This window comes from Ciconia boyciana, chromosome 29 (genome assembly GCF_034638445.1).
Source record: "Ciconia boyciana chromosome 29, ASM3463844v1, whole genome shotgun sequence".
NCBI classification, from domain to species: Eukaryota; Metazoa; Chordata; class Aves; order Ciconiiformes; family Ciconiidae; genus Ciconia; species Ciconia boyciana.
In genome coordinates this window covers 1,725,848-1,748,491 of record NC_132962.1, presented here as the reverse complement: position 1 = coordinate 1,748,491, position 22,644 = coordinate 1,725,848, and the positions used below count along the sequence as shown (strand labels likewise).

Below are 22,644 nucleotides of genomic sequence, written 5' to 3'. Positions count from 1 at the left end.
CGGGACAGGCGGGGACAGGCGGGGGCGCGGGGCACACGCAGCCGCGGGACGCGCCGCGGGGCTGCGGGGGCTTTGCTGAACGTGGGGCGACGCGGGGCCCTGAGCCGCCCCCGTGCCAGGGGACGCCGGGGACGCCCTGGGGGGCTCTGGGGTCCCGTCCCCCCCCCCCGTCCCCAGCCACGACAATAAAGCGGGGCGCGGCCCGGCCGTGCCTTTATTGCCCCCCGAAAAGGTCCTCGTTGTAGACGACCTGCGAGCGCTTGTCCCGGTGCGAGCCCTTGGCGCTGTTCTTCACCGCTGGGGGAGGGGAAGGGGGGAGGGGGGGGTCAGGGACGTCCGCGGGGCCCCCGCGTCGCTCAGGGGTCCCCCCCGAGGGCCCCGGCCGCCCCCCGCGCTCACCCAGGGACCCCCACAGCGACTTCCCGGTGGCGGCGTCCAGCAGCGGCTGCTTGCGGGCGATGCTGACCTTGAGCTGCACGTCCTGCACCACCGCCCCGTTCAGCTGGGGGAGGGGCGGCGGCAGGGGGGGGGGAGGGGGGGGGAGCCCCGCCCCCCGCGGGGAGCGCCCCCGCCCCTCCGCCCCCCACCTCTGCGATGGCCTGGTCGGCCGACTCCATCTTCTCGTAGGTGACGAAGGCGCAGCTGGGGGGGTGGGCGGGGGGGGGCGGGGTCACGGCAGGACACACCCCCATGTGCCTCCGGCCCCGCCCCACCGGCCCCGCCCGCAGCCTGGGGGCTGCACCCACGATCACGGCGCCGCCCGCAAAACGTAAGCCCCACCCACGGGCCTTAGCTCCGCCCCAGCCCGTAGCCCCACCCACGACTGCTGACTCCACCCACTGTTAGCCACACCCACAGCTCTTACCCCACCCAACTGTTAGCTCCACCCACAACCCTTGACCCCGCCCACAACCCTTAAAAGCTAAGGATTAACTAAGGCTTAGCTCCGCCCACAACCCTTAACCCCACCCCCCCAAGCCTTAAAATCTAAGGATTAACTAAACCTTAGCTCCACCCCCAACCCTTAAGCCCGCCCCCAGCCTCAGCCCCGCCCCAATCCTCAGCTCCACCCCCTTCACCCGGCTGTGACCCTGCCCACAGCCCCTAGCTCCACCCCCCTCCCAGCTCCGCCCCTCCACAGCCCCACCCCCAAGCCTCAGCGCCGGAGGCTTGCCTTAGCCCCTCCCACAACCCCTGACCCCGCCCACAACCCTTAACCCCGCCCCAAGCCTTAAAAGCTAGGGATTAACCAAACCTTGGCCCCGCCCACAACCCCTAGCTCCCCCTGCGCGCCGCCATAGCCCCGCCCCGCCCCCGGCCCCGCCCCGCCGGTGGCCCCGCCCACTTGCGCGGGCTGTCCATGGAGAGGTCGATGATGGCTCCGAAGGGGCCGAAGGCTCCGCGCAGCAGCTCGGGGCTCAGCTCCGCCCCGTACACGTACAGCGTGTTGCCCTTGCGGGGGGGCCGCCGCTCGGGGAACGAGTCCGACCCTGCCGGCACCCGCACGTCCGCACCCCCGGGAACGGGACCCCCGCACCCAGGGGACCGGGACCCCCCCCACACCCCAGGACCTTGGACCCCCCGCACCCGGGACCCCCCGCACCCAGGGGACCGGGACCCCCCGCACCCCAGGACCTTGGACCCCCCCGCACCCGGGACCCCCCGCACCCAGGGGACCGGGACCCCCCGCACCCCAGGGCCTTGGACCCCCCCGCACCCGGGACCCCCGCACCCAGGGGACCGGGACCCCCCAGCACCCCAGGACCGTGGACCCCCCCCCCGCGACCCCCCGCAGCCAGGGGACCGGGACCCCCCACACCCCAGGACCTTGGACCCCCCCCCCCACGACCCCCGCAGCCAGGGGACCGGGACCCCCCGCACCCCAGGGCCTTGGACCTCCCCGGGACCTCCCAGCACCCCGGGACCCCCAGCACCCCACAGTCCAGGACCCCCCCAGGACCTGGGACCCCCAGCACCCAGGACCCCCAGCACCCCGGGACCCCCAGCACCCCGGTGTCTGGGACCCCCAGGAACCTGAAACCCCCCAAAACCCCAGAGTCTGGGACAGCCCCAGGGACTCGGGACCCCCCAGCACCACAGGGTCTGGAACCCCCAGGGCCTGGGACCCCCCCGGGGGACCCGGGACCCCAGGGCCCCCAAGACACCCGGCCCCCCTCCCGCATTCCAGACACCCCCAAGGACCCGGGACCGCCCGGGCACCCCAGGACCTTGCCCCCCCAGCACCCCAAAACCTTGGACCCCCCAGGACCCCAAAGCCCCCCAGCACCCCAGGGTCCGGGACCCCCTAGGGCCCCCCGGCCCCCCGTACTGCGGAAGGCCCCGTCCCGCTCCCGGCTCCGCTCCTCCAGCTCCGGCTCCTGCTCCCAGTCCAGGCGCCGCTCCCCCCGCTCGGGGGGCTCCCCCCGGCCCCCCGCCCCCTCGGGCTCCCGCAGCCGCTCGCTGGCGCTCACGAAGCTGCCGGGGGGGCGGAGGGGGGTCAGGGGGTCCCCAAAAGCAAAGGGGGGGGCGGGGGGTGGGGGCCTCGCTCACCTCTCATACAGCGACTTCCTCTGGGGGCGGCGCGACTGCGGGGAAAGGGGGGCTGGTAACGGGGGACGGGACCCGCCGGTGTCCGGGACCCCCCAAGGGGACCCCGACCCCCGGTACCTCCTGGGAGTCGTCGTCGGCGGAGACGCTGCGCTGGAAGGGCTGGAACGTGGGGGTCGGGCCCTTCTCGGGGTCCTGGGGGACGCGCGGGGTCAGGGGGACCCCGAACCTCGGCACCCACCCCGGGGGGCTTCGGGGGCAGGGGGGTGTTTGGGGAGCCCCTGGGGATTGGGGGCGGGGGGAGGGGCAAGGGGTCTGGGGGGGTCCGCTGGGGTTTGGGGAGGGGCAACGGCGGGGAGTTGGGGACGCCGAGGGTGGCGGGGGGCAGGCGGGGGCAGGGGGTGCCTCGGGGGGCGTTTGGGGAGTCCCGGGGGAGTTTGGGGGATACGCAGAGGCTGGGGGTGCCGGGAGATTTTGGGGGGGGGTGACGGGAGTCCAGGGGGCTGCGGGACCCCGGGGCGTTGGGGGTCCCTGAGGATATCGGGGGCTCAGGCACAGTCAGAACCGAGAGGAATTGGGGGGCTGGGGGCACAGAGCAGCCCCAGGGGGCCGGGGGGGCCGGGGGTCCCCCACCCGGGGGCCCCACCTTGAGCTTCCCCTCGAGGGTGCGGGCGCGCTTGAACCCCGAGTTCTTGTTCTCGGCCTTGATGGCGCTGATGGCCCCCGACTTCACCCGCAGCTTCGCCTGCTCCGTGGCCGTGGCCGTGTCCACGGGGGCTGGTCCGACATGGCTGGGGGGCCGGGGGCCTCAGACCCGGGGGGCACGGCCCCGCGGGGGACCCCAAACCGGGACACCCCCCCCACCGCCCTACAGGGACCCCGGCCTCTGGGGGGCACCAGACCCCCAGGACACCCCCCCCCCCCCTTCCCCCGGGCAGCCCAGCGCCTGCGGGGGTGTGAGACCCCAGGGACCCCCAGGGGACGCAGGCGTGCGGGCCCCCCTCCCCGGGCCCCCGGCCCCCCTCACAGCGCTTGATGCCGCCCTGGCTGCTCTGCCCGGCCGAGCTCTGCTGCTTCTTCAGCGCCAGCAGCGCCTTCTTCTGCGGGGGGCGGCTCAGGGGGGGCTGGCACCCCCGGCCCCCCGAGCACCCCAGGAACCCCCAGCCCCCCCGGCGCCCCCATATCCCCGTGACTCCCCAGTGCCCCGTGCCCCCCCAGCCCCCGTAACTCCCCAGCCCCGCAAAGTCCCCCCCAAGACCCGTGACCCCCATAGCTCCCCCGGCCCCCCGGCCCCCAAAGTCCCCCTCAAAGCCCCACGACTCCCCCATAAGTCCCCAGCCCCCCGCCCCCACAGCCCCCTCAGCCCCCAACCCCCATAACTCCCCAGCCCCCCGCCCCCACAGCCCCCAACGTCCCCCCAGCCCCATGCCCCCATAACCCCCAGCCCCCCCACCTTCTTCCGCAGCTTGGCGAAGCGCTTCTGCAGGGCCTCCTCCTCCTCCGTCAGCCCCGGCGGCAGCGCCAGCATGGCGGGGGCTGGGGGACGCGGGGGGACGCGGGGGGCGCGGGGGGGTCCCACGGGGGGGGGAAATCGCGCAGTTTCCGTGGCAACGGCGCAGGCCGCAGCGGGGGGGGGGGCGCGGGAGCGAGCGGCGCCTTCCCAGAGTGCACCGCGGCGAGCCCGCCTGTCCCTCACCGCCGCCCGTCCCTCGGCCCCGCCTCCAGGCGGTCTCGTTTGCATGCGGCCGCCCGTTGGTTGGAGGGAGCGCGAGCGCCACGCTGGTTGGCGGAGACGGACCGCGCCCCTCCGCTTCCGGTGGGCGGGGAAGCCGGCTGGCTGCCAGTGCTTCCGCCCGGCGCTTGACGGCGGTGGGAGCGCTTCCGGGTCAGCGTCCCCGCCGCAGGGGCCTGCTCGCCGGGATGGAGCTGGAGCGGATCGGTGGGGCCGGGGGGGGACCGGGACCGGGACCGGGACCGGGACCGGGGTGGGGGGGTCACAGGGGGGTCTGGGCGGTCGCTGGCCCCTCCCTCCCGGTCCCCCCCCGCCCCGCCCCGCCGCGGGCCCCTGGAGCTGCCGCTGGCGCTGCTGGAGCTGGGCTGCGCCGGCCGCTTCGAGCTGCTGGCGGGACCCCCGGGGGCGGGGGAGGCCCCCCCGCCGCGCGCCACGGTGAGTGACCCCCCGTGTGGCCCCCACCCCCATGACCCCCGTGTGGCCCCCACTCCCGTGTGACCCCCCACCCCCCATGACCCTCCCGTGTGCCCCCCTCCCCCGCACCCCATTTCCATCCCCCCCCATGGGGCCCCTTTGGGGACACCCGAGGCTCTGCCCGGGCCGGGGGGCTCACCCCGCCCCCCAGCTGCCCCGGGGCTGCCCCCTTCGCCCCCTTGGTGTCGGAGCTGGAGCAGCGGTTTTGGGGTCCCCGAGTGGCTGCCCCCACCAGCACGAGCGGGCCCGCAGGTAGGGGGGGAAGGGGGGCAGGGGGGTCTCAGGGTGGATTTGGGGGTCTTTGGGGCTGGGGGACCCCTGAGATCGTGGGGTGGCTTTTGGGGGCTGGTGGAGTCTGGGGGGGGCTGTGGGCCATGGGGGACCCAGGGTTTTGGGGGGTTTTGGGAGGGCTGTGTGGTTTGGGGGCGTCCTTGGGGTGGGGGTCCCTGGGATGGGGGGTTGTGGGCCATGGGGGGACCCAGGGTTTTGGGGGGTTACGGGGGGCTGTGTGGTTTGGGGGGCATCCTTGGGGTGGGGGTCCCTGGGGGGGGCTGTGAGCCATGGGGGGGCTCCAGGGTTTTTGGGGGGCTGTGTAGTTGGGGGCGTCCTTGGGGTGGGGGTCCCTGGGATGGGGGGGCTGTGGGCCATGGGGGGACCCAGGGTTTTGGGGGGGTTTTCGGGGGCGTCCTTGGGGTGGGGGTCCCTGAGGTGGGGGAGGGGGCTGTGGGGAGCGCCAGGGATTTGGGGCGCTATGGGGGGTCGGGGACCTTGTCCTAAGAGGGGGGCTGGGTGGTTTGGGGGTCCCTGGGCAGCGGGTGGGTGACGGGGCGGGTTTGGGGGGCCCTTGGGCCGGGGGTCCCTGAGCCGTGGGGGGGCGACGGGGCGGGTTTGGGGGGGCCCTGGGCCGGGCCCGGGGGTCCCCGACCCCGTCCCCCCCCAGGCGGTGGCAGCGGGCGCCGGAGCCCCAGGCCCTCTTCGCGCTGGAGCCCACCCCCGTGCCCGGGGGGCTGCGGGCCGAGCGGGGCCCCCGCAGCGGCGCCCTGCGGGGCTTCGCCGAGGTGGGGGCTCTGGGGGGCGGGGGTGGGCTGGGGGTACCCGGCCGCAGGGGTCCTCACCGTGCCCCTCCCCCAGGAGCTGCTCCCCGACGTGGGGCTCTCGGCCAAGACCACCCTGTCCCTGCGCCGGGCCCCCGGCCCCCCCGGGCAGAGCCTGCGGGGCAGCGCCACCAACTGCCCCTTCTGGCCAGGTGAGGCCCCCCGGCCCCCAGGACCCCCGAGCCCTCTGGATCCCCCCAGACCCTCGTGGGGTCCCCCCAGACCCTTCCAGGCCCCCCCTGAACCCTCTGACCTCCCCCAAACCTTCCTGTGAGCCCCCCAAATCCTCTGGATCTCCCCAGACCCTCTGGGGGCCCCCAGATTCTCTGAGCCCCCCAACCCTCCCAGGACCCCCGAAACCCTCCGGCCCCCCAGACCCTCTGAGCCCCCCCAGACCCTTCTGGGCCCCCGAACCTTCTAAGCTCCCCCAAACCTTCCCAGGACCCCCCAACCACTCTGGATCTCCCCAAACCCTCCCGGGACCCCCCAGACCCTCCGGCCCCCCCGAACCCTCCCGGGACCCCCCAGACCCTCCGGCCCCCGAACCCTCCCGGGACCCCCGGACCTTCTGAGCCCCCCCGTGCCCGCAGGGGGTCTGGACGAGCCCAGCCTGGAGCAGATCCGCGCCCAGGGCGAGGAGGAGGAGGAGATCGACTTCGACAGCGGTGGGAGCTCCCCTCCCCCCATCCTGGGGACCCCCTGCTCCGTTTTGGGGTGCCCCCACCCTAATTCAGCCCCCCCCCCCAGACCTGCTGGTGACCCCCCTGGCTTCAAACATGGCGTCGACTACAAACCCTCAGGTAAGGGGAGGGGGACCCCAGAACTTGGGGGGAGCCCCACATGGGGGGGCGCATTCCTCCCCTGGGGGACGGGTTGATGTGGGGGGCCGCGCCTGTGTGGCCCCGTGGGGCAGAGCCCCCCGGCTGTGGGGCCCCCCGTTTCACCCCCCCTCGCAGCGGCGGGGCGGGGGCCCCTGTCCCTCTCCAGCCCCCTGGGGACCCTCGACGCCTTCGAGCTGGGGGGGGGCGAGGCCGGGGGCCTCGGGGACCCCGCCCCGCGGGGGGCAGCCCCCCGCCCCCTGCGCCGCGCCGACAGCCTGGAGGAGCTGCTGCTGGAGGTGGGTGTGGGATGGGGGGCCGGGGGGGCCTGTGCCCCCTCCCGCTCACCGCCCCCAGGAGGTGCCGGAGCCCCCCGGCCCCCCGCCGCCCCCGGAGCCCCCGAGGAGGAGTGGGCCGTGCTGCTCGACGCCAGCTCCCCCGTGGAGGACTTCCAGCGGCAGGTCCCCGACCCGGCCTTCAAGGTGGGGGGCCGGGGGGCTGGGTGGTGTTTGGGGGGTCTGGGGAGGGCTCGGGGGGCTTTGGGGGTCTGGGGGGCTTTGGGGGATTTTTGGGGTTTTTGGGTGGAGTCTGGGGTTCGGGGGCTTTTGGGGGGGCTTTGGGGGGTTTTTTGGGGGGCTTTTAGAGGGTTTTGGGGGTCTGGGGGCTTTTTGGGGGGGCTTTTGGGGGGGCTTTTTGGGGGGCTTTTAGAGGGGGTTTTGGGGGCTTTTAGAGGGGTTTTGGGGGTCTGGGGGCTTTTGGGGGTCTGGGGGCTTTGGGATGGGGCGCTTTGGGACCTGCTGGGGGGCAGCAGAGGAGGTGGGGGGTTGGGGGTGGCGTGGGGGGTTTGGGGGCAGCCGGGGGCTTTTGGGGTGTCGAGGTTCACGGGGGCCCTTAAGCTGGGGGGGGATTCTTGGGGGGCCCTCAGGACCTGGGGGGGGATGTTGGGTGCCCCCCCAGGGGGCTGCTGGGGGGTGGGGTGGGGGGGCCCTCGGGGGGCTGTGGGGGCCCTGACGGGGGTGACCCCCCTGCGGCCCCCCCGTGACCCCCCCGCGGCCCCCCCGCAGTGGCCCTTCGTGCCCGACCCCTTCCAGCAGCGCGCCGTGCTCTGCCTGGAGCGGGGCCACTCGCTGCTCGTGGCCGCCCACACCTCGGCCGGCAAAACCGCCGTGGCCGAGTACGCCGTCGCGCTGGCCCGCCGGCACATGACCCGGTGGGTGCCCCCCGGGGGACCCCCGCGGACCCCGACCCCCCAGTGTTGTCCCGAGGGCCCCCCCGAATCTCCCCCCCGGGGTCCCAAAGTTCCCTGGGGAGCCCCAGATCTTCCCGGGGACCCCAAATTTCTCCTGGAGGCCTCAAAATTCCCTGGGAAGCCCCAAATTTTCACTGTGGGACCCCAAATCTGCCCTGGAGTTCTCAAAGTTCCGTGGGGAGCCCCAAATTTTCCCTGGGGACCCCCAGATCTGTGCTGGAGGCCTCAGAATCCCCTGTGGGAGCCCCAGATTTTCCCTGGAGACCCCCAAATATTTGTGAAGCCCTCAACCTTCCTTGGGGAGCCCCAGATTTTCACTGGGACCCCAGATTTGTTCTGGAGGCCTCAAAGTTGCCTGGGGGAGCCCCAAACCTTCCTTGGGGACCCCCAAATCTCCCCTGGAGACCTCCAAATTCCCTGGGGGAACCCCAAAACCTCCCCAGCACCCCACTGACCCCCTCTCTCTCCCACCCTGGGGTCCCCTTATCCCTGCCCACTGCCCCAGATCCTCTCTGGGGGGGTCCCCAAATGCTTTTTGGGGGGTCCCCAAACTCTCTCTGAGGGTCCCCAGACACTCTCTGGGGGTCCCTAAATCTTCCTGGGGGTCCCCAAATCCCCTCTGAGGGTCCCCAAATCTTCCCGGGGGTCCCCAAACCCTCTCTGCCCCCCCCCCCCCGCCTTTCCGGACCCCAGCCCCTCTCAGCACCCCCTCCCCCTCTCTCCTGCCCCCCTCTTTCCCCACGGGCGTTGTGGGGTGCAGCCCCCCGCTGACCCCCGCCCCCTGCCCCCCAGCACCATCTACACCTCCCCCATCAAGGCGCTTTCCAACCAGAAGTTCCGGGATTTCAAGGCGACGTTCGGGGACGTGGGGCTGCTGACGGGGGACGTGCAGCTGCGCCCCGAGGCCTCCTGCCTCATCATGACCACCGAGATCCTGCGGTGAGCCGGGGGGCTGGCCCCAAATTCCCCCACCCCCAAATCCCCCCCCCCCCCCAAATTTCACCCCTTTCCCGGCACCAGGTCGATGCTTTACAACGGCTCCGACGTCATCCGCGACCTGGAGTGGGTCATCTTCGACGAGGTGCACTACACCAACGACGCGGAGGTGAGGGGGGGACGGGGGGTCTCGGGGGGCGGGTCTCGGGGGTTTGGGGGATCCCCCTGACCCCCTGGGCCGCCCCCCCCCCCAGCGCGGCGTGGTGTGGGAGGAGGTGCTGATCATGCTGCCCGAGCACGACAAGCTCATCCTGCTCAGCGCCACCATCCCCAACGCCCTCGAGTTCGCCCAGTGGGTCGGGTAGGATGGGGGGAAATGGGGGGCTGGGGGTGTCTGGGGGGTAAGGGGGCCTTAGGGTGAGCTTGGGGGCTGAGGGGTGTTTGGGGGCTGCTGGGGGTCTGGGGTGAGCTGGGGGGTCTGGGGGTGCTGGGGTCCCTGGGGTGAGCTGGGGGCTGGGGAGGTCTGGGGGGCTAAGAGGGGCCTGGGGGTGCTGGGGGTCCCTGGGGTGAGCTGGGGGGCTGGGGGGGGCTGGGGGGCTAAGAGGGGCCTGGGGGCTGCCGGGGGTCCCTGGGGTGAGCTTGGGGGTTGGGGGGGGGTAAGAGGGGCCGGGGGGGCTGGGGGGCTAAGAGGGGCCTGGGGCTGCCGGGGGTCCCTGGGGGGCTGAGGGGGTCTGGAGGGGTAAAAGGGGCCTGGGGGCTGCCGGGGTCCCTGGGGTGAGCTGGGGGTTGGGGGTAAGAGGGGCCTGGGGGGTGCTGGGGGTCCCTGGGGTGAGCTGGGGGCTGGGGGGTGCTGGGGGGGGCTGGGGGGTCTGGGGGGCTAAGAGGGGCCTGGGGGCTGCTGGGGTCCCTGGGGTGAGCTTGGGGGTTGGGGGGGTAAGAGGGGCCTGGGGGGCTGGGGGTCCCTGGGGTGAGCTGGGGGGCTGGGGGGTCCGGGGGTGCTGGGAGTCCCTGGGGTGAGCTTGGGGGCTGGGGGGTCTGGGGGGTAAGAGGGGCCTGGGGGCTGCCGGGGTCCCTGGGGTGAGCTTGGGGGTTGGGGGGGTAAGAGGGGCCGGGGGGGCTGGGGGGTAAGAGGGGCCTGGGGGCTGCCGGGGGTCCCTGGGGGGGCTGGGGGGGTAAGAGGGCTCTGGGGGTCCCTGGGGCGGCCGTGGGGCGCATGGGGGGCCGCGGGCCCCCGGCCCCTCCTCTTGCCTGACCCCGCCCCGCGCGGCCCCGCAGCCGCACCAAGCGCCGGCGCCTGCGGGTGATCAGCACGCGGCAGCGCCCGGTGCCGCTGGAGCACTTCCTGTACACCGGGAACAGCCCCCGCACGCGCCACCAGCTCTTCCTGCTGCTCGACGCCCGCGGCAACTTCAGCACCCAAGGGTGAGCCCCACGGCGACCCACGGCCGCCCCACGGCGACCCACGGCCGTCCCCGCCCGCCGGTGCCTCGCCGCTGCAGAGGCCCCGGGGGGCGGCCCACACGGCCCTGAGCTGGCCCTGCCCCATGGCCAGCCCCGCGGCTAGCCCCACAGAGGATTCCTGCCCGGTGCTAACCTGGCCCTGCCCCACAGCCAGCCCCACAGAGAATTCCTGCCCAGTCTTTAGTGGCCCTTGCCGCACAGACGGCCCCATAACTGGTCCTATAGAGGTCTCGGTGGGGTCCTACCCAGCCCCAGCCAGGTCCTGTCCCCTAGTCAGCCCCACAGCCAGCCCCATAGAGGGGTCCTGCACGGTGCTAACCCGGCCCTGCCCCACGGCCAGCCCCATAGAGAATTCCTGCACGGTGCTAACCCGGCCCTGCCCCACGGCCAGCCCCATAGAGAATTCCTGCACGGTGCTAACCCGGCCCTGCCCCACGGCCAGCCCCATAGAGAATTCCTGCACGGTGCTAACCCGGCCCTGCCCCACGGCCAGCCCCATAGAGAATTCCTGCACGGTGCTAACCCGGCCCTGCCCCACGGCCAGCCCCATAGAGAATTCCTGCACGGTGCTAACCCGGCCCTGCCCCACGGCCAGCCCCATAGAGAATTCCTGCACGGTGCTAACCCGGCCCTGCCCCACGGCCAGCCTTACAGAGCAGCACCACACAGTCCTGAGTGGGCTCTGCCCCACAGACAGCCCCATAGGTGGCCCTATAGAGGTCTCGGTGGGGTCCCACACAGCCCCAAATAGGTCTTGCCCCACGGCCAGCCCCACAGCAGGCCCTATAACCAGCCCCATAGAGGCCCCGGGGTGGCCCCACGTCCCTGGGAGCCGCTTCTGGCCGTCACCGTGCCGGCTGCCACCCCAGCGCCCCCCTGCCCGGGGGCGCGTGGGGCGCCCCAGCCCCCCAACCACCCCCCCCCACCCCAGCCCCACGTCTGCCCCCCAGGTACTACGCCGCCGTGGAGGCCAAGAAGGAGCGAACCAGCAAACACGCGCAGACCTTCGGGGCCAAGCAGCCCACCATGGGGGGCACCGGCCCCGGGCAGGTCTGGGGGGCCCCCGGGGGGCTGCTGGGGGGCTCCCGATGCTCTGGAGGAGCCGGGAGCTTCGGGGCGGGCTGGGAGTCCCGCGGGGCGCCCCGGCTCACCCCGCCGCGCCCCCTCCGCAGGACCGGGGGGTCTGGCTGGCGCTGCTGGGGCTGCTGCGGGAGCGGGAGCAGCTGCCCGTCGTCGCCTTCACCTTCTCCCGCAGCCGCTGCGACGAGCACGCCGACGCGCTGGGCTCCCTCGACCTGGTCTCCGGCGCCGAGAGGGGCCGCATCCGGCTCTTCTTCCAGCGCTGCGTCGCCCGCCTGCGCGGCTCCGACCGCCGCCTGCCCCAGGTGGGGGGCTAGGACGGACCTCGGGGGGCGGGGGGCACTTAGGGGGCTGGGAGGGGCGCTAGGGGAGGCTGGAGTGGCTGGGGAGGGCTCGGGGGGACTTCAGGGGTGGGGGGGCCCTAGGGGGTTGGAAGGGACACGGGGGCTCTGGGGGTTTAAGGGGATGTGGGGGCTCTGGGGGGTTGGAAGGGACACGGGGGCTCTGGGGGGCTCAAGGGGATGTGGGGGGCTCTGGGGGTTTAAGGGGATGTGGGGGCTCTGGGGGTTGGAAGGGACACGAGGGGCTCTGGGGGGCTCAAGGGGATGTGGGGGGCTCTGGGGGGTTGGAAGGGACACGGGGGCTCTGGGGGGTTTAGGGGATGTGGGGGGCTCTGGGGGGTTGGAAGGGACACGGGGGCTCGGGGGGGGCTCAAGGGGATGTGGGGGCTCTGGGGGTTGGAAGGGACACGGGGGCTCTGGGGGGCTCAAGGGGATGTGGGGGGCTCTGGGGGGGTTGGAAGGGACACGGGGGGCTCTGGGGGGGCTCAAGAGGATGCAGGGGGCTCACAGTGGGGTTGGGCGTTTTCTGGGATGGGGGTGTCAGGGGCTGCACCCCAAGGCAGGGGGTCCCGCAGGCTCTGTGGGGTGGTGCTGGGGGGCCGTGGGGCCGCTGACCCCCCCATGTCCCCCCCCCAGGTGGTGCACATGGCAGAGCTGCTGCAGCGCGGCATCGGGGTGCACCACGGCGGGGTGCTGCCGCTGCTCAAGGAGGTGGTGGAGATGCTCTTCAGCCAGGGGCTGGTCAAGGTGCGCCGTGGGGCAGCCGTGGGGCAGCCGTGGGGCAGCCGTGGGGCTGGGGGGGCCGCTCGGGGAGGGGCTCGCTGCGGGGCTGGACGAGGGGTGACGCGTCTGCGTGGGATGGGCAGCATCCTGCCCCGCTGTGGGGCTCCCCTGCCCCATGGTGGCCCCCCGCGTCCCCCCCTTTGCCCCCCCACATCTCCCCCCCGCCCCCCAGGTGCTCTTTGCCACCGAGACCTTCGCCATGGGGGTGAACATGCCGGCCCGCACCGTCGTCTTCGACTCCATCCGCAAGCACGATGGCAACAACTTCCGGGATCTCTTGCCTGGTGAGGGGGCGGCCGTGGGGCGGCCGTGGGGCTGTGGGCCCCATGGGGCAGAGTTTGGGGACTCGGTGCCTGTCCTGTAGCTGCCCTTTGTGTGTCTTTCTAGGGCTCTGCATGTAAATGTGGGTGCTGTGGGGCAGAGGGGGGGCCGTGGGGCGGCCATGGGGCAGGATTTGGGCTCTTAGTGCCCATCCCATGGTTATGTTCTCTGTACCCCCCCAGGGGTATAGGTGCAGATGTGGGTGCTGTGGGGCAGCTGTGGGTCAGGCCGTGGGTCTGAGCGCCCCCCTCGCGCCCCCGCCCAGGGGAGTATGTGCAGATGCGGTGCCGTGGGGCAGGGTGTGGGGCAGGCTGTGGGTCTGAGCGCCCCCCTCGCGCCCCCGCCCAGGGGAGTACGTGCAGATGCGGTGCCGTGGGGCAGGGTGTGGGGCAGGCTGTGGGTCTGAGCGCCCCCCTCGCGCCCCCGCCCAGGGGAGTACGTGCAGATGTGGGTGCTGTGGGGCAGCTGTGGGTCAGGCCGTGGGTCTGAGCGCCCCCCTCACGCCCCCGCCCAGGGGAGTACATGCAGATGCGGGTGCCGTGGGGCAGGGTGTGGGTCAGGCGTGGGTCTGAGCGCCCCCCTCGCGCCCCCGCCCAGGGGAGTACATGCAGATGTGGGTGCCGTGGGGCAGGCGTGGGTCTGAGCGCCCCCCTCACGCCCCCGCCCAGGGGAGTACGTGCAGATGTGGGTGCTGTGGGGCAGCTGTGGGTCAGGCGTGGGTCTGAGCGCCCCCCTCGCGCCCCCGCCCAGGGGAGTACGTGCAGATGTCGGGGCGCGCAGGGCGGCGGGGGCTGGACTCCACCGGCACCGTCATCATCCTCTGCAAGGGGCCCGTCCCCGAGATGGCCGACCTGCACCGCATGATGCTGGTGAGCGCCCCCGGCCCCCCGGGCCCCCCCGGCCCCCCGGGCCCCCGCGGCCCCCTGACCCCCGCGGCCCCCTGCCCCCCGTGTCCCCCAGGGCCGCCCCACGCGCCTGCAGTCCCAGTTCCGCCTGACCTACTCCATGATCCTCAACCTGCTGCGGGCGCAGGCGCTGCGCGTCGAGGACATGATGCGGCGCAGCTTCTCCGAGTTCCCCCTGCGGCGGGACGCGCCGGTACGGGGACGGGGGGGACACGGGGGGGGCACGGGGGGGACACGGGGGACGCCCCAGTACGGGACTGGGGGGCACTGGGGACACGGGGACGCCCCAGTACGGGGCAGGGGGGCACTGGGGGGACACGGGGGACGCCCCAGTATGGGGCGGGGGCACACGGGGGATGTGGGGGCGCCCCAGTACAGGGACTGGGGGGCACTGGGGACGCCCCAGTACGGGGCGGGGGACACGGGGGACACGGGGGATGCCCCAGTACGGGCGGGAGGACATGGGGGACGTGGGGACCTCCCAGTACAGGGACTGGGGGGCACTGGGGATGCCCCAGTACGGGGCGGGGGGCACGGGGGGACACGGGGGACGCCCCAGTACGGGGCGGGGGGCACTGGGGATATGGGGACGCCCCAGTACGGGGCGGGGGCACACGGGGGATGTGGGGATGCCCCAGTACAGGGACTGGGGGCACTGGGGATGCCCCAGTATGGGGCAGGGGGACACGGGGGGACACGGGGACGCCCCAGTACGGGGCGGGGGCACACGGGGGACGTGGGGACACCCCAGTACAGGGACTGGGGGCACTGGGGACGTGGGGACAGCCCAGTACGGGGTGGGAGGACATGGGGGACGTGGGGACCCCCAGTACGGGGCGGGGGCACTGGGGATATGGGGACAGCCCAGTACGGGGCTGGGGACGTGGGGACAGGGGGACACTGGGGACGCTCGCCCCTGCACCCCGAAGCCCCGCTATGGGGACAGGGAGGGACACTGTGACGGGGGCCGTGACAGCACTGGGGAGGGATGGGGGCACGGGGACACCTCGGTGGGGAGGGGACACTGGGGGCACCCCAGTATGGGACTGGGGGACAAGGGCACACCCCAGTATGGGGACTGGGGGCACTGGGGACACTGGGGGCACCCCAGTATGGGGGCTGGGGGCACTGGGGATGTCCCAGTGTGGGGCTGGGGGCACTGGGGACGTCCCAGTATGGGGACTGGGGGCACTGGGGACACTGGGGGCACCCCAGTATGGGGACAAGGGGGCACCGGGGACGTCCCAGTGTGGGGCTGGGGGCACTGGGGAGGTCCCAGTACGGCGACTGGGGGGCACTGGGGACACTGGAGACATCCCAGTGTGGGGCTGGGGGCACTGGGGACACTGGGGGCGTCCCAGTGTGGGGCTGGGGGCACTGGGGACACTGGGGCGTCCCAGTATGGGGACTGGGGGCACTGGGGACACTGGGGGCGTCCCAGTATGGGGACTGGGGGGCACTGGGGACACTGGGGACGTCCCAGTATGGGGACTGAGGGCACTGGGGACGTCCCAGTATGGGGCTGGGGGCACTGGGGGCACTGGGGACGTCCCAGTATGGGGCTGGGGGCACTGGGGACACTGGGGACGTCCCAGTATGGGGTTGGGGGCACTGGGGACACTGGGGGCACCCCAGTATGGGGACTGGGGGCACTGGGGACACTGGCGACGTCCCAGTATGGGGACTGGGGGCACTGGGGACACTGGGGACGTCCCAGTATGGGGACTGAGGGGTACTGGGGACACTGGGGACGTCCCAGTATGGGGACTGAGGGGCACTGGGGACGTCCCAGTATGGGGCTGGGGGCACTGGGGGCACTGGGGGCACCCCAGTATGGGGACTGGGGGCACTGGGGACACTGGGGCGTCCCAGTATGGGGTTGGGGGACACTGGGGGCACCCCAGTATGGGGACTGGGGGCACTGGGGACGTCCCAGTGTGGGGCTGGGGGGCACTGGGGACGTCCCAGTACGGCGACTGGGGGCGCTGGGGAGGTGGGGACGCCCGGTACGGGCAGGGGGGGCTGGGGTCCCCGTGCCCCTGACCCCTGACCCCCGACCCCAGGCGCAGGAGCGGCGCGTGGCGGAGCTGCGGCGGGCGCTGGCGGCGCTGGGGGAGCCGGGGGGGGCGGGGGCCGAGCTGCGCCCCTACCACCGCGCCGTGGGGGGGCTGCGCCGGGCCCGCGCCCGCCTGCAGGTGGGGCCCCCCCCGGGGACGGGACCCCCACCCTGGGGGTGGGGACAGGGACGGGGGGGCCCCGTGGGGGATGCTGGGGGGGCCCTGGGGTCCCTGGGTGGTGCTGGGGGTCTGGGGGGTCCCTGGGGGTCTGGGGGGACGCTGGGGGGTCATGGGGGTTCCTGGGGGCACTGGGGGTCCCCATCTGACCTGGGGGTCTGGGGGTTCCTGTATGACTTGGGGCGGTGGGGGGCCCTGTCTGGTTTGGGGGTCCTGGGGTCCCCTCCGAGCCGGGGGGGTCCCTGTCTGGTTTGGGGTCCCGGGGTCCCCTCCGAGCCGGGGGGGTCCCTGTCTGGTTTGGGGGTCCCAGGGGTCCCCTCTGAGCTGGGGGGTCCCTGTCTGGTTTGGGGGTCCCGGGGTCCCCTCCGAGCCGGGGGGGGTCCTTGTCTGGTTTAGGGGTCCCGGGGTCCCCTCTGAGCGGGGGGGTCCCTGTCTGGTTTGGGGGTCCCCTCCGAGCAGGGGGGTCCCTGTCTGGTTTGGGGGTCCCCTCCGAGCCGGGGGGTCCCTGTCTGGTTTGGGGTCCCAGGGGTCCCCTCTGAGCCGGGGGGTCCTTGTCTGGTTTGGGGGTCCCGGGGTCCCCTCCGAGCGGGGGGGTCCCTGTCTGGTTTGGGGGTCCCGGGGTCCCCCCTGAGCGGGGTCCCGGGGTCCCCCAGCGGCGCCTGGCGCAGTCGGCGGCGGGGCGGCGGGCGCTGGCCCCCGGGCGGGTGGTGGTGGTCTGCACCCCCGCGCACCGCAACGCCCTGGGCCTCATCCTCCAGGTACCCAACCCCCCCAGGACCCCCGTGGGGTGTGTCGTGTCCCCCGGCCCCCTCACCCCCGGCCCCCTCACCCCCCCAGGTGTCCCCCGAGGGGTCCGGCCGCGTCTTCACCACGCTGGTGCTGAGCGAGAAGCCCCCCGAGGAGGGGGGGCCGGCGGGGGCCCCCCACCCCCCGACGTCCCCTACCCCGAGGACCTGCTGCTCACCAGGCTCTTCGTGCCCGAGGGTGGGGGTTTGGGGGTCCCCGCACCCCAGGGCCCCCTCTGGGGGGTCCCTAAATGCCAGGGTCCCCTTTGGGGGGGTCCCAATGGCTGGGTCCCCAGGGAGTTGGGGGGTCCCCAAACGCCAGGGTCCCCTCTGGGTGGGGGTCCCCAAACGCCAGGGTCCCTTCTGTGGGGGGTCCCTAAATGCCAGGGTCCCCTCTGGGGGGGGGTCCCAATGGCTGGGTCCCCAGGGGGTTGGGGGTCCCCAAATGCCAGGGTCCCTTCTGTGGGGGGTCCCTAAATGCCAGGGTCCCCTCTGGGGGGGTGGTCCCAATGGCTGGGCGCCCAGGGGACGGGGGGTCCCGAAACGCCAGGGTCCCTCCTGGGGGGTGTGGGTCGGGGTCCTGGGTGCCTGCGTCTCCCCAGGGGGTTTGGGGGTCCCTGCACCCCAGGGCCCCCTCTGGGGGGGTGGTCCCAATGGCTGGGTCCCCAGGGGTTGGGGGGTCCCCAAACGCCAGGGTCCCTTCTGTGGGGGGGTGGGTCGGGGTCCTGGGTCTCCTTGGGGGTCCCCACACCCCAGGGCCCCCTCTGGGGGGGGTCCCTAAATGCCAGGGTCCCCTCTGGGGGGGGGTCCCAATGGCTGGGTCCCCAGGGAGTTGGGGGGGCTCCCCAAACGCCAGGGTCCCTTCTGTGGGGGTGGGTCGGGGTCCTGGGTCTCCCTGGGTGGTGTGGGGGTCCCCGGATGCCCGCCCCCCCCCGACGCCCGCCCCCCCCAGGCCCCTGCGGCCACGCGCTGGAGAAGCTGCAGCCCGAGGACATCGGGGGGATCACGGCCAAGACCCTGCGGGTGAACCCCGAAAAGCTCCTGCAGGAGCTGCGCCCGCGCCAGGGCCCCCGCCACAGGTGGGGGGCACGGGGGTCCCGGGGGGTCCCCAGGGGGGCGGGGGGCTCTGAGAATGCTCTTGGGGCGTTCTCCCTGGTTTTGGGGTCCCTGGGTGGGGGTCTTGGGGGCCTCTGTGGATATTGGGGTTCCTGGGGGCTGTCCCAGTTTTGGGGTCCCGGGGGGATCTTGGGGGTTCTCTGTAGGTGTTGGGGTCCCTGGGGGTGTGTCCCAGTTTTGGGGTCTTGGGGGGTGTCTGTGGATATTGGGGTCCCTGGGGGGGTGTGTCCCAGTTTTGGGGCCCTGGGGGGTCTGTGGATATTGGGGTCCCTGGGGGTGTGTCCCAGTTTTGGGGTCCTGGGGGGGTCTGTGGATATTGGGGTCCCTGGGGGTGTGTCCCAGTTTTGGGGCCCTGGGGGGGGGTCTGTGGATATTGGGGTCCCTGGGGGTGTGTCCCAGTTTTGGGGTCTTGGGGGGTGTCTGTGGATATTGGGGTCCCTGGGGGTGTGTCCCAGTTTTGGGGTCTTGGGGGGTGTCTGTGGATATTGGGGTCCCTGGGGGGGTGTGTCCCAGTTTTGGGGCCCTGGGGGGTCTCTGGATATTGGGGTGCCGGGGGGTCTTTTCACAGTTTGGGGTCCCAGGGGGGTTCCCCCATTGCGGGGTCCCCCCTGACCCCCGTGCCCCCCTCCCCCAGGCCGGAGCCCCCGGGACGGAGGTGGGGGCGGCGGTGCAGGAGCTGGCCCGGCTGGCGGGGGGGGCCCCGGGGGGGCTCCCCCTGCTCGACCCGGTGGGGGCCCTGCAGCTGCGGGACCCCGAGGCCGTGGAAGCGGCCGCCGAAGCCCGGGCCCTGGCCGCCTCGCTGGGCTCCTTCCGCTGCGTCCACAGCCCCCGCTTCCCCCAGCAGGTACGGGGGGGGCCGGGGGGGCGGGGGGCTCGGGCCCCCCGGAACCGCCCCCCCCCCCCAACCTCCGTCTCCCCCCAGTACGCCCAGTTTGCTGCCCGGGAGGAGCTGCTGGAGCAGCTGGAGCATCTCCAGTTCCTGCTGTCGGACCAGTCGCTGCTGCTGCTGCCCGAGTACCACCAGCGCGTGGCCGTGGGTGTCCCCCGTGTCCCCCCCCGTGTCCCCTGGGACCCCCCGTGTCCCCCCCGTGTCCCCTGGGACCCCCTGGGACCCCCCGTGTCCCCTGGGACCCCCCGTGTCCCCCGGGACCCCCGTCCTCCCCACCTCCCTGCTGCCCGAGTACCACCAGCGCGTGGCCGTGGGTGCCCCCCCGTGTCCCCCCCGTCCTTCCCTGTGTCCCCTGGGACCCCACGTTCTCCCCATTGTCCCCTGCCACCCCCTAGAGCCCCTGTGCCCCCGTCCCCTGAGCCCCCGTGTCCCCCCGTGTTCCCAGGACCCCCAAAGGGCCCCCGTGCCCCCATGTCCCGTCTCCCCCGCCGTGTCTCCTGGGACCCCCCAGGTCTGCTGTGCCCCCTGGGACCCCAAAGGGCCCCCGTGCCCCCCGTGTCCCCCCACGTCCCCACTGCTGCTGCCCAAGCGCCCCCCGCACGGGGCTGTGGGTTCCCCCGTGCCCCCCTCGTTTCCATCCCCTGGGACCCCCCGGGCCCCGTTTCCCCCGTCCCTGCTCCCCGAGTGCCACCAGCGTGTCACCGTGCCCCCCACGGCGGGGGGGACCCTCGGGACACCCCCCCCGGGCCCCCAGCACTACGTGGACGAGGGGGGTCCCCGCATCCCCCCCAGCGTCCGCGTCCCCCCAGGTGCTGCGGGCGCTGGGGTACGTGGCGGAGGGGGGGACGGTGGCCCTGGGGGGCCGCCTGGCCTCGCTGCTGAGCGCCCACGAGCTGGTGCTGACGGAGCTGCTGCTGGGGAACGTCCTGGCCCCCCTGCGCCCCGAGGAGAGCGTCGCCCTCCTCTCCTGCATGGTCTGCCCCGGCCGCGGGGAGCCCCCCCCCCGCCTGCCGCCCCCCCTCCAGCAGGTACCGCCCCGGGGGATGGGGGGCCCTGGTGGAGGCCATAGGATTTGGGGGGGGGCCCGGATGGTGGAGGCCATAGGATGTGGGGGGGGCCCCGGATGGTGGAGTCCATAGGATTGGGGGGGGGGGGTCCCCAGATGGTGGAGTCCATAGGGATTTGGGGGGGTCCCCGGATGGTGGAGTCCATAGGATTGGGGGCTCCCTGGATGGTGGAGGCCATAGGATTTGGGGGTCCTGGATGGTGGAGTCCATAGGATTGGGGGGCTCCCTACATGGTGGAGGCCATAGGGATTTGGGGGGGCCCGGATGGTAGAGTCCATAGGATTGGGGGGGCTCCCCTACATGGTGGAGGCCATAGGATTTGGGGGGGCCCGGATGGTGGAGTCCATAGGATTGGGGGGGTCCCCAGATGGTGGAGTCCATAGGGATTTGGGGGGTCCCCGGATGGTGGAGTCCTGGGGATTTGGGGGGGGTCCCTGGATGGTGGAGGCCATAGGATTTGGGGGGCCCGGATGGTGGAGGCCATAGGATTGGGGGGGTCCCCAGATGGTGGAGTCCATAGGGATTTGGGGGGGCCCGGATGGTGGAGTCCATAGGATTGGGGGGCTCCCTAGATGGTGGAGGCCATAGGATTTGGGGGGTCCCGGATGGTGGAGTCCATAGGATTGGGGGGGGGCTCCCCTACATGGTGGAGGCCATAGGGATTTGGGGGGCCCGGATGGTGGAGTCCATAGGATTGGGGGGGGGCTCCCCTAGATGGTGGAGGCCATAGGATTTGGGGGGGCCCGGATGGTGGAGTCCATAGGATTGGGGGGGGTCCCCAGATGGTGGAGTCCATAGGGATTTGGGGGGTCCCCGGATGGTGGAGTCCTGGGGATTTGGGGGGGGGGTCCCTGGATGGTGGAGGCCATAGGATTTGGGGGGGGTCCCGGATGGTGGAGGCCATAGGATTGGGGGGTCCCCAGATGGTGGAGTCCATAGGGATTTGGGGGGGCCCGGATGGTGGAGTCCATAGGATTGGGGGGGGCTCCCCTAGATGGTGGAGGCCATAGGATTTGGGGGGGGTCCCGGATGGTGGAGTCCATAGGATTGGGGGGGGCTCCCTACATGGTGGAGGCCATAGGGATTTGGGGGGCCCGGATGGTGGAGTCCATAGGATTGGGGGGGTCCCCAGATGGTGGAGTCCATAGGGATTTGGGGTCCCCGGATGGTGGAGTCCTGGGGATTTGGGGGGGGTCCCTGGATGGTGGAGGCCATAGGATTTGGGGGGCTCCCTAGATGGTGGAGACCATAGGATTTGGGGGTCCCCAGGTCTTGGAGTCCATAGGCATTTGGGGGGGGCTGTGGGGTAAAATGGGGGTCCCCCAGAGGGGAGCTGTGGGGTCCCCCGGATGTTGGAGTCCCTGGGGATTTTGGGGGGGGCTGTGGGGCAGAGCAGGGGTCCCCCCAACACCAGGAGGTTGTGGGGGGCCACGGGGTGGGGTGGGGGTCCCTGACTCGGGGTTCCTGGCTGCCCCAGGGGTGGAGCGGGTGGGGCGGGGGGTCCCTGATTCGGGGGTGCCCCCCCAGGGCATGGAGCAGGTGCGGGCGGTGGCGCAGCGCGTGGGGCGGCTGCAGCAGGAGTGCGGCCTCAGCCAGAGCGTCGAGGAGTTCGTCGAGCAGTTCGGCTTCGGCCTCGTCGAGGTCGTCTACGAGTGGGCCCGCGGCATGGTGAGACCCCCGTCCCCCGAGACCCCCGAGACCCCCAGTCCCTTGAGACCCCCTGAGACCCGCCGTCCCCCCAGTCCTCCTGAGACCCCCAGTCCCCTGAAGACCCCCCGACCCCGAGACCCCCCGACCTGCCCAGTCCCCCCAGTCCCCTGAGACCCCCAGATCCCCCCAGTCCCTCGAGACCCCCCGAGACCCCCGTCCCCCCAGTCCTCCTGAGACCCCCCAGTCCCCTGAAGACCCCCGACCCACCCAGTCCCCCCACACCCTTGAGACTCCCCGTCCCCTCCCAGTCCCCCCAGTCCCCCGAGACCCCCAGATCCCCCAGTCCCTCGAGACCCCCCAGTCCCCCGAGACCCCCAGATCCCCTCAGTCCCTCGAGACCCCCCAAGACCCCCGTCCCCCCCAGTCCTCCTGAGACCCCCCAGTCCCCTGAAGACCCCCCGACCCCCGAGACCCCCCCGACCCACCCAGTCCCCCCACACCCTTGAGACCCCCGTCCCCTCCCAGTTCCCCCAGTCCCTCGAGACCCCCGACCCCCCAACCCGCCCAGTCGCCCCCGAGCCCCCCCCGGTCCCCCAGAGCCGCCCTGATGCCCCCGCCCCGCAGCCCTTCGCCGACATCGCCCGGCTGGCGGCGGTGCAGGAGGGGGCGGTGGTTCGGTGCATCCAGCGCCTGGAGGAGACGTGCCGGGAGGTGCGCCAGGCCGCCCGCATGGTGGGGGAGCCGGCCCTGGCCGCCAAGATGGAGGCCGCCTCCAACATGATCAAGCGCGACATCGTCTTCGCCGCCAGCCTCTACACCCAATAAAGGCTCTGAGCCCCCTCGCCCTCGGCCTCCGACCCCCAGCGCCGCCCGGGGCCCCCCAGAGCGCCGGGGGGCTTCAGCACTCCCCCCCCCCCCCAGCACCAGTGGTTCAGCCCGGACCCCCTGAGTCCCCCGCTTGGGGCCGTGTGGTTCAGCCCGTGTCGTGTGTGTCCCCCCCCAGTTGCTCCACGTGGTTCAGTCTGCGTGTCCCCCTCGGCCCCACGTGGTTCCATCCCTCCCATCGCACCTGCGTGGTTCAGTCCACCCCCTCGTGAATCCCACATGGTTCAGCCCCTCCTCCCCCGTTGCCTCCACATGGTTCAGTCCTCCCCCCTTGGCC

At 73.1% G+C, this 22,644-nt stretch overlaps 3 protein-coding genes across 3 annotated transcripts in view; 2 read left to right on the top strand and 1 right to left on the bottom strand.

Annotated features, from left to right (window-relative positions):
• Positions 1-22,644, top strand: part of LOC140644806 (uncharacterized) — a 297,384-nt gene that overhangs the window by 99,802 nt on the left and 174,938 nt on the right. The window lies entirely within an intron of this gene.
• NELFE (negative elongation factor complex member E) lies at positions 197-4,075 on the bottom strand. Its single transcript, XM_072848027.1, is given in 11 exon segments — positions 197-297; positions 400-502; positions 588-642; positions 1,346-1,490; positions 2,330-2,475; positions 2,551-2,585; positions 2,668-2,742; positions 3,194-3,321; positions 3,324-3,338; positions 3,575-3,647; positions 4,001-4,075. Coding segments are annotated over 11 exon segments (933 nt in total). The 3' UTR covers positions 197-214.
• SKIC2 (SKI2 subunit of superkiller complex) lies at positions 4,287-22,324 on the top strand. The gene is given in 30 exon segments (XM_072847816.1): positions 4,287-4,329; positions 4,452-4,714; positions 4,905-5,005; positions 5,694-5,811; positions 5,885-5,999; positions 6,438-6,512; positions 6,595-6,647; positions 6,761-6,968; positions 7,023-7,147; positions 7,730-7,875; positions 8,707-8,853; positions 8,935-9,019; positions 9,105-9,211; positions 10,126-10,272; positions 11,262-11,361; positions 11,484-11,696; positions 12,369-12,479; positions 12,688-12,799; positions 13,587-13,705; positions 13,797-13,934; positions 15,805-15,936; positions 16,629-16,733; positions 16,813-16,896; positions 16,899-16,959; positions 17,713-17,846; positions 18,511-18,720; positions 18,799-18,909; positions 19,575-19,793; positions 21,360-21,500; positions 22,107-22,324. Coding segments are annotated over 30 exon segments (3,924 nt in total). The 3' UTR covers positions 22,308-22,324.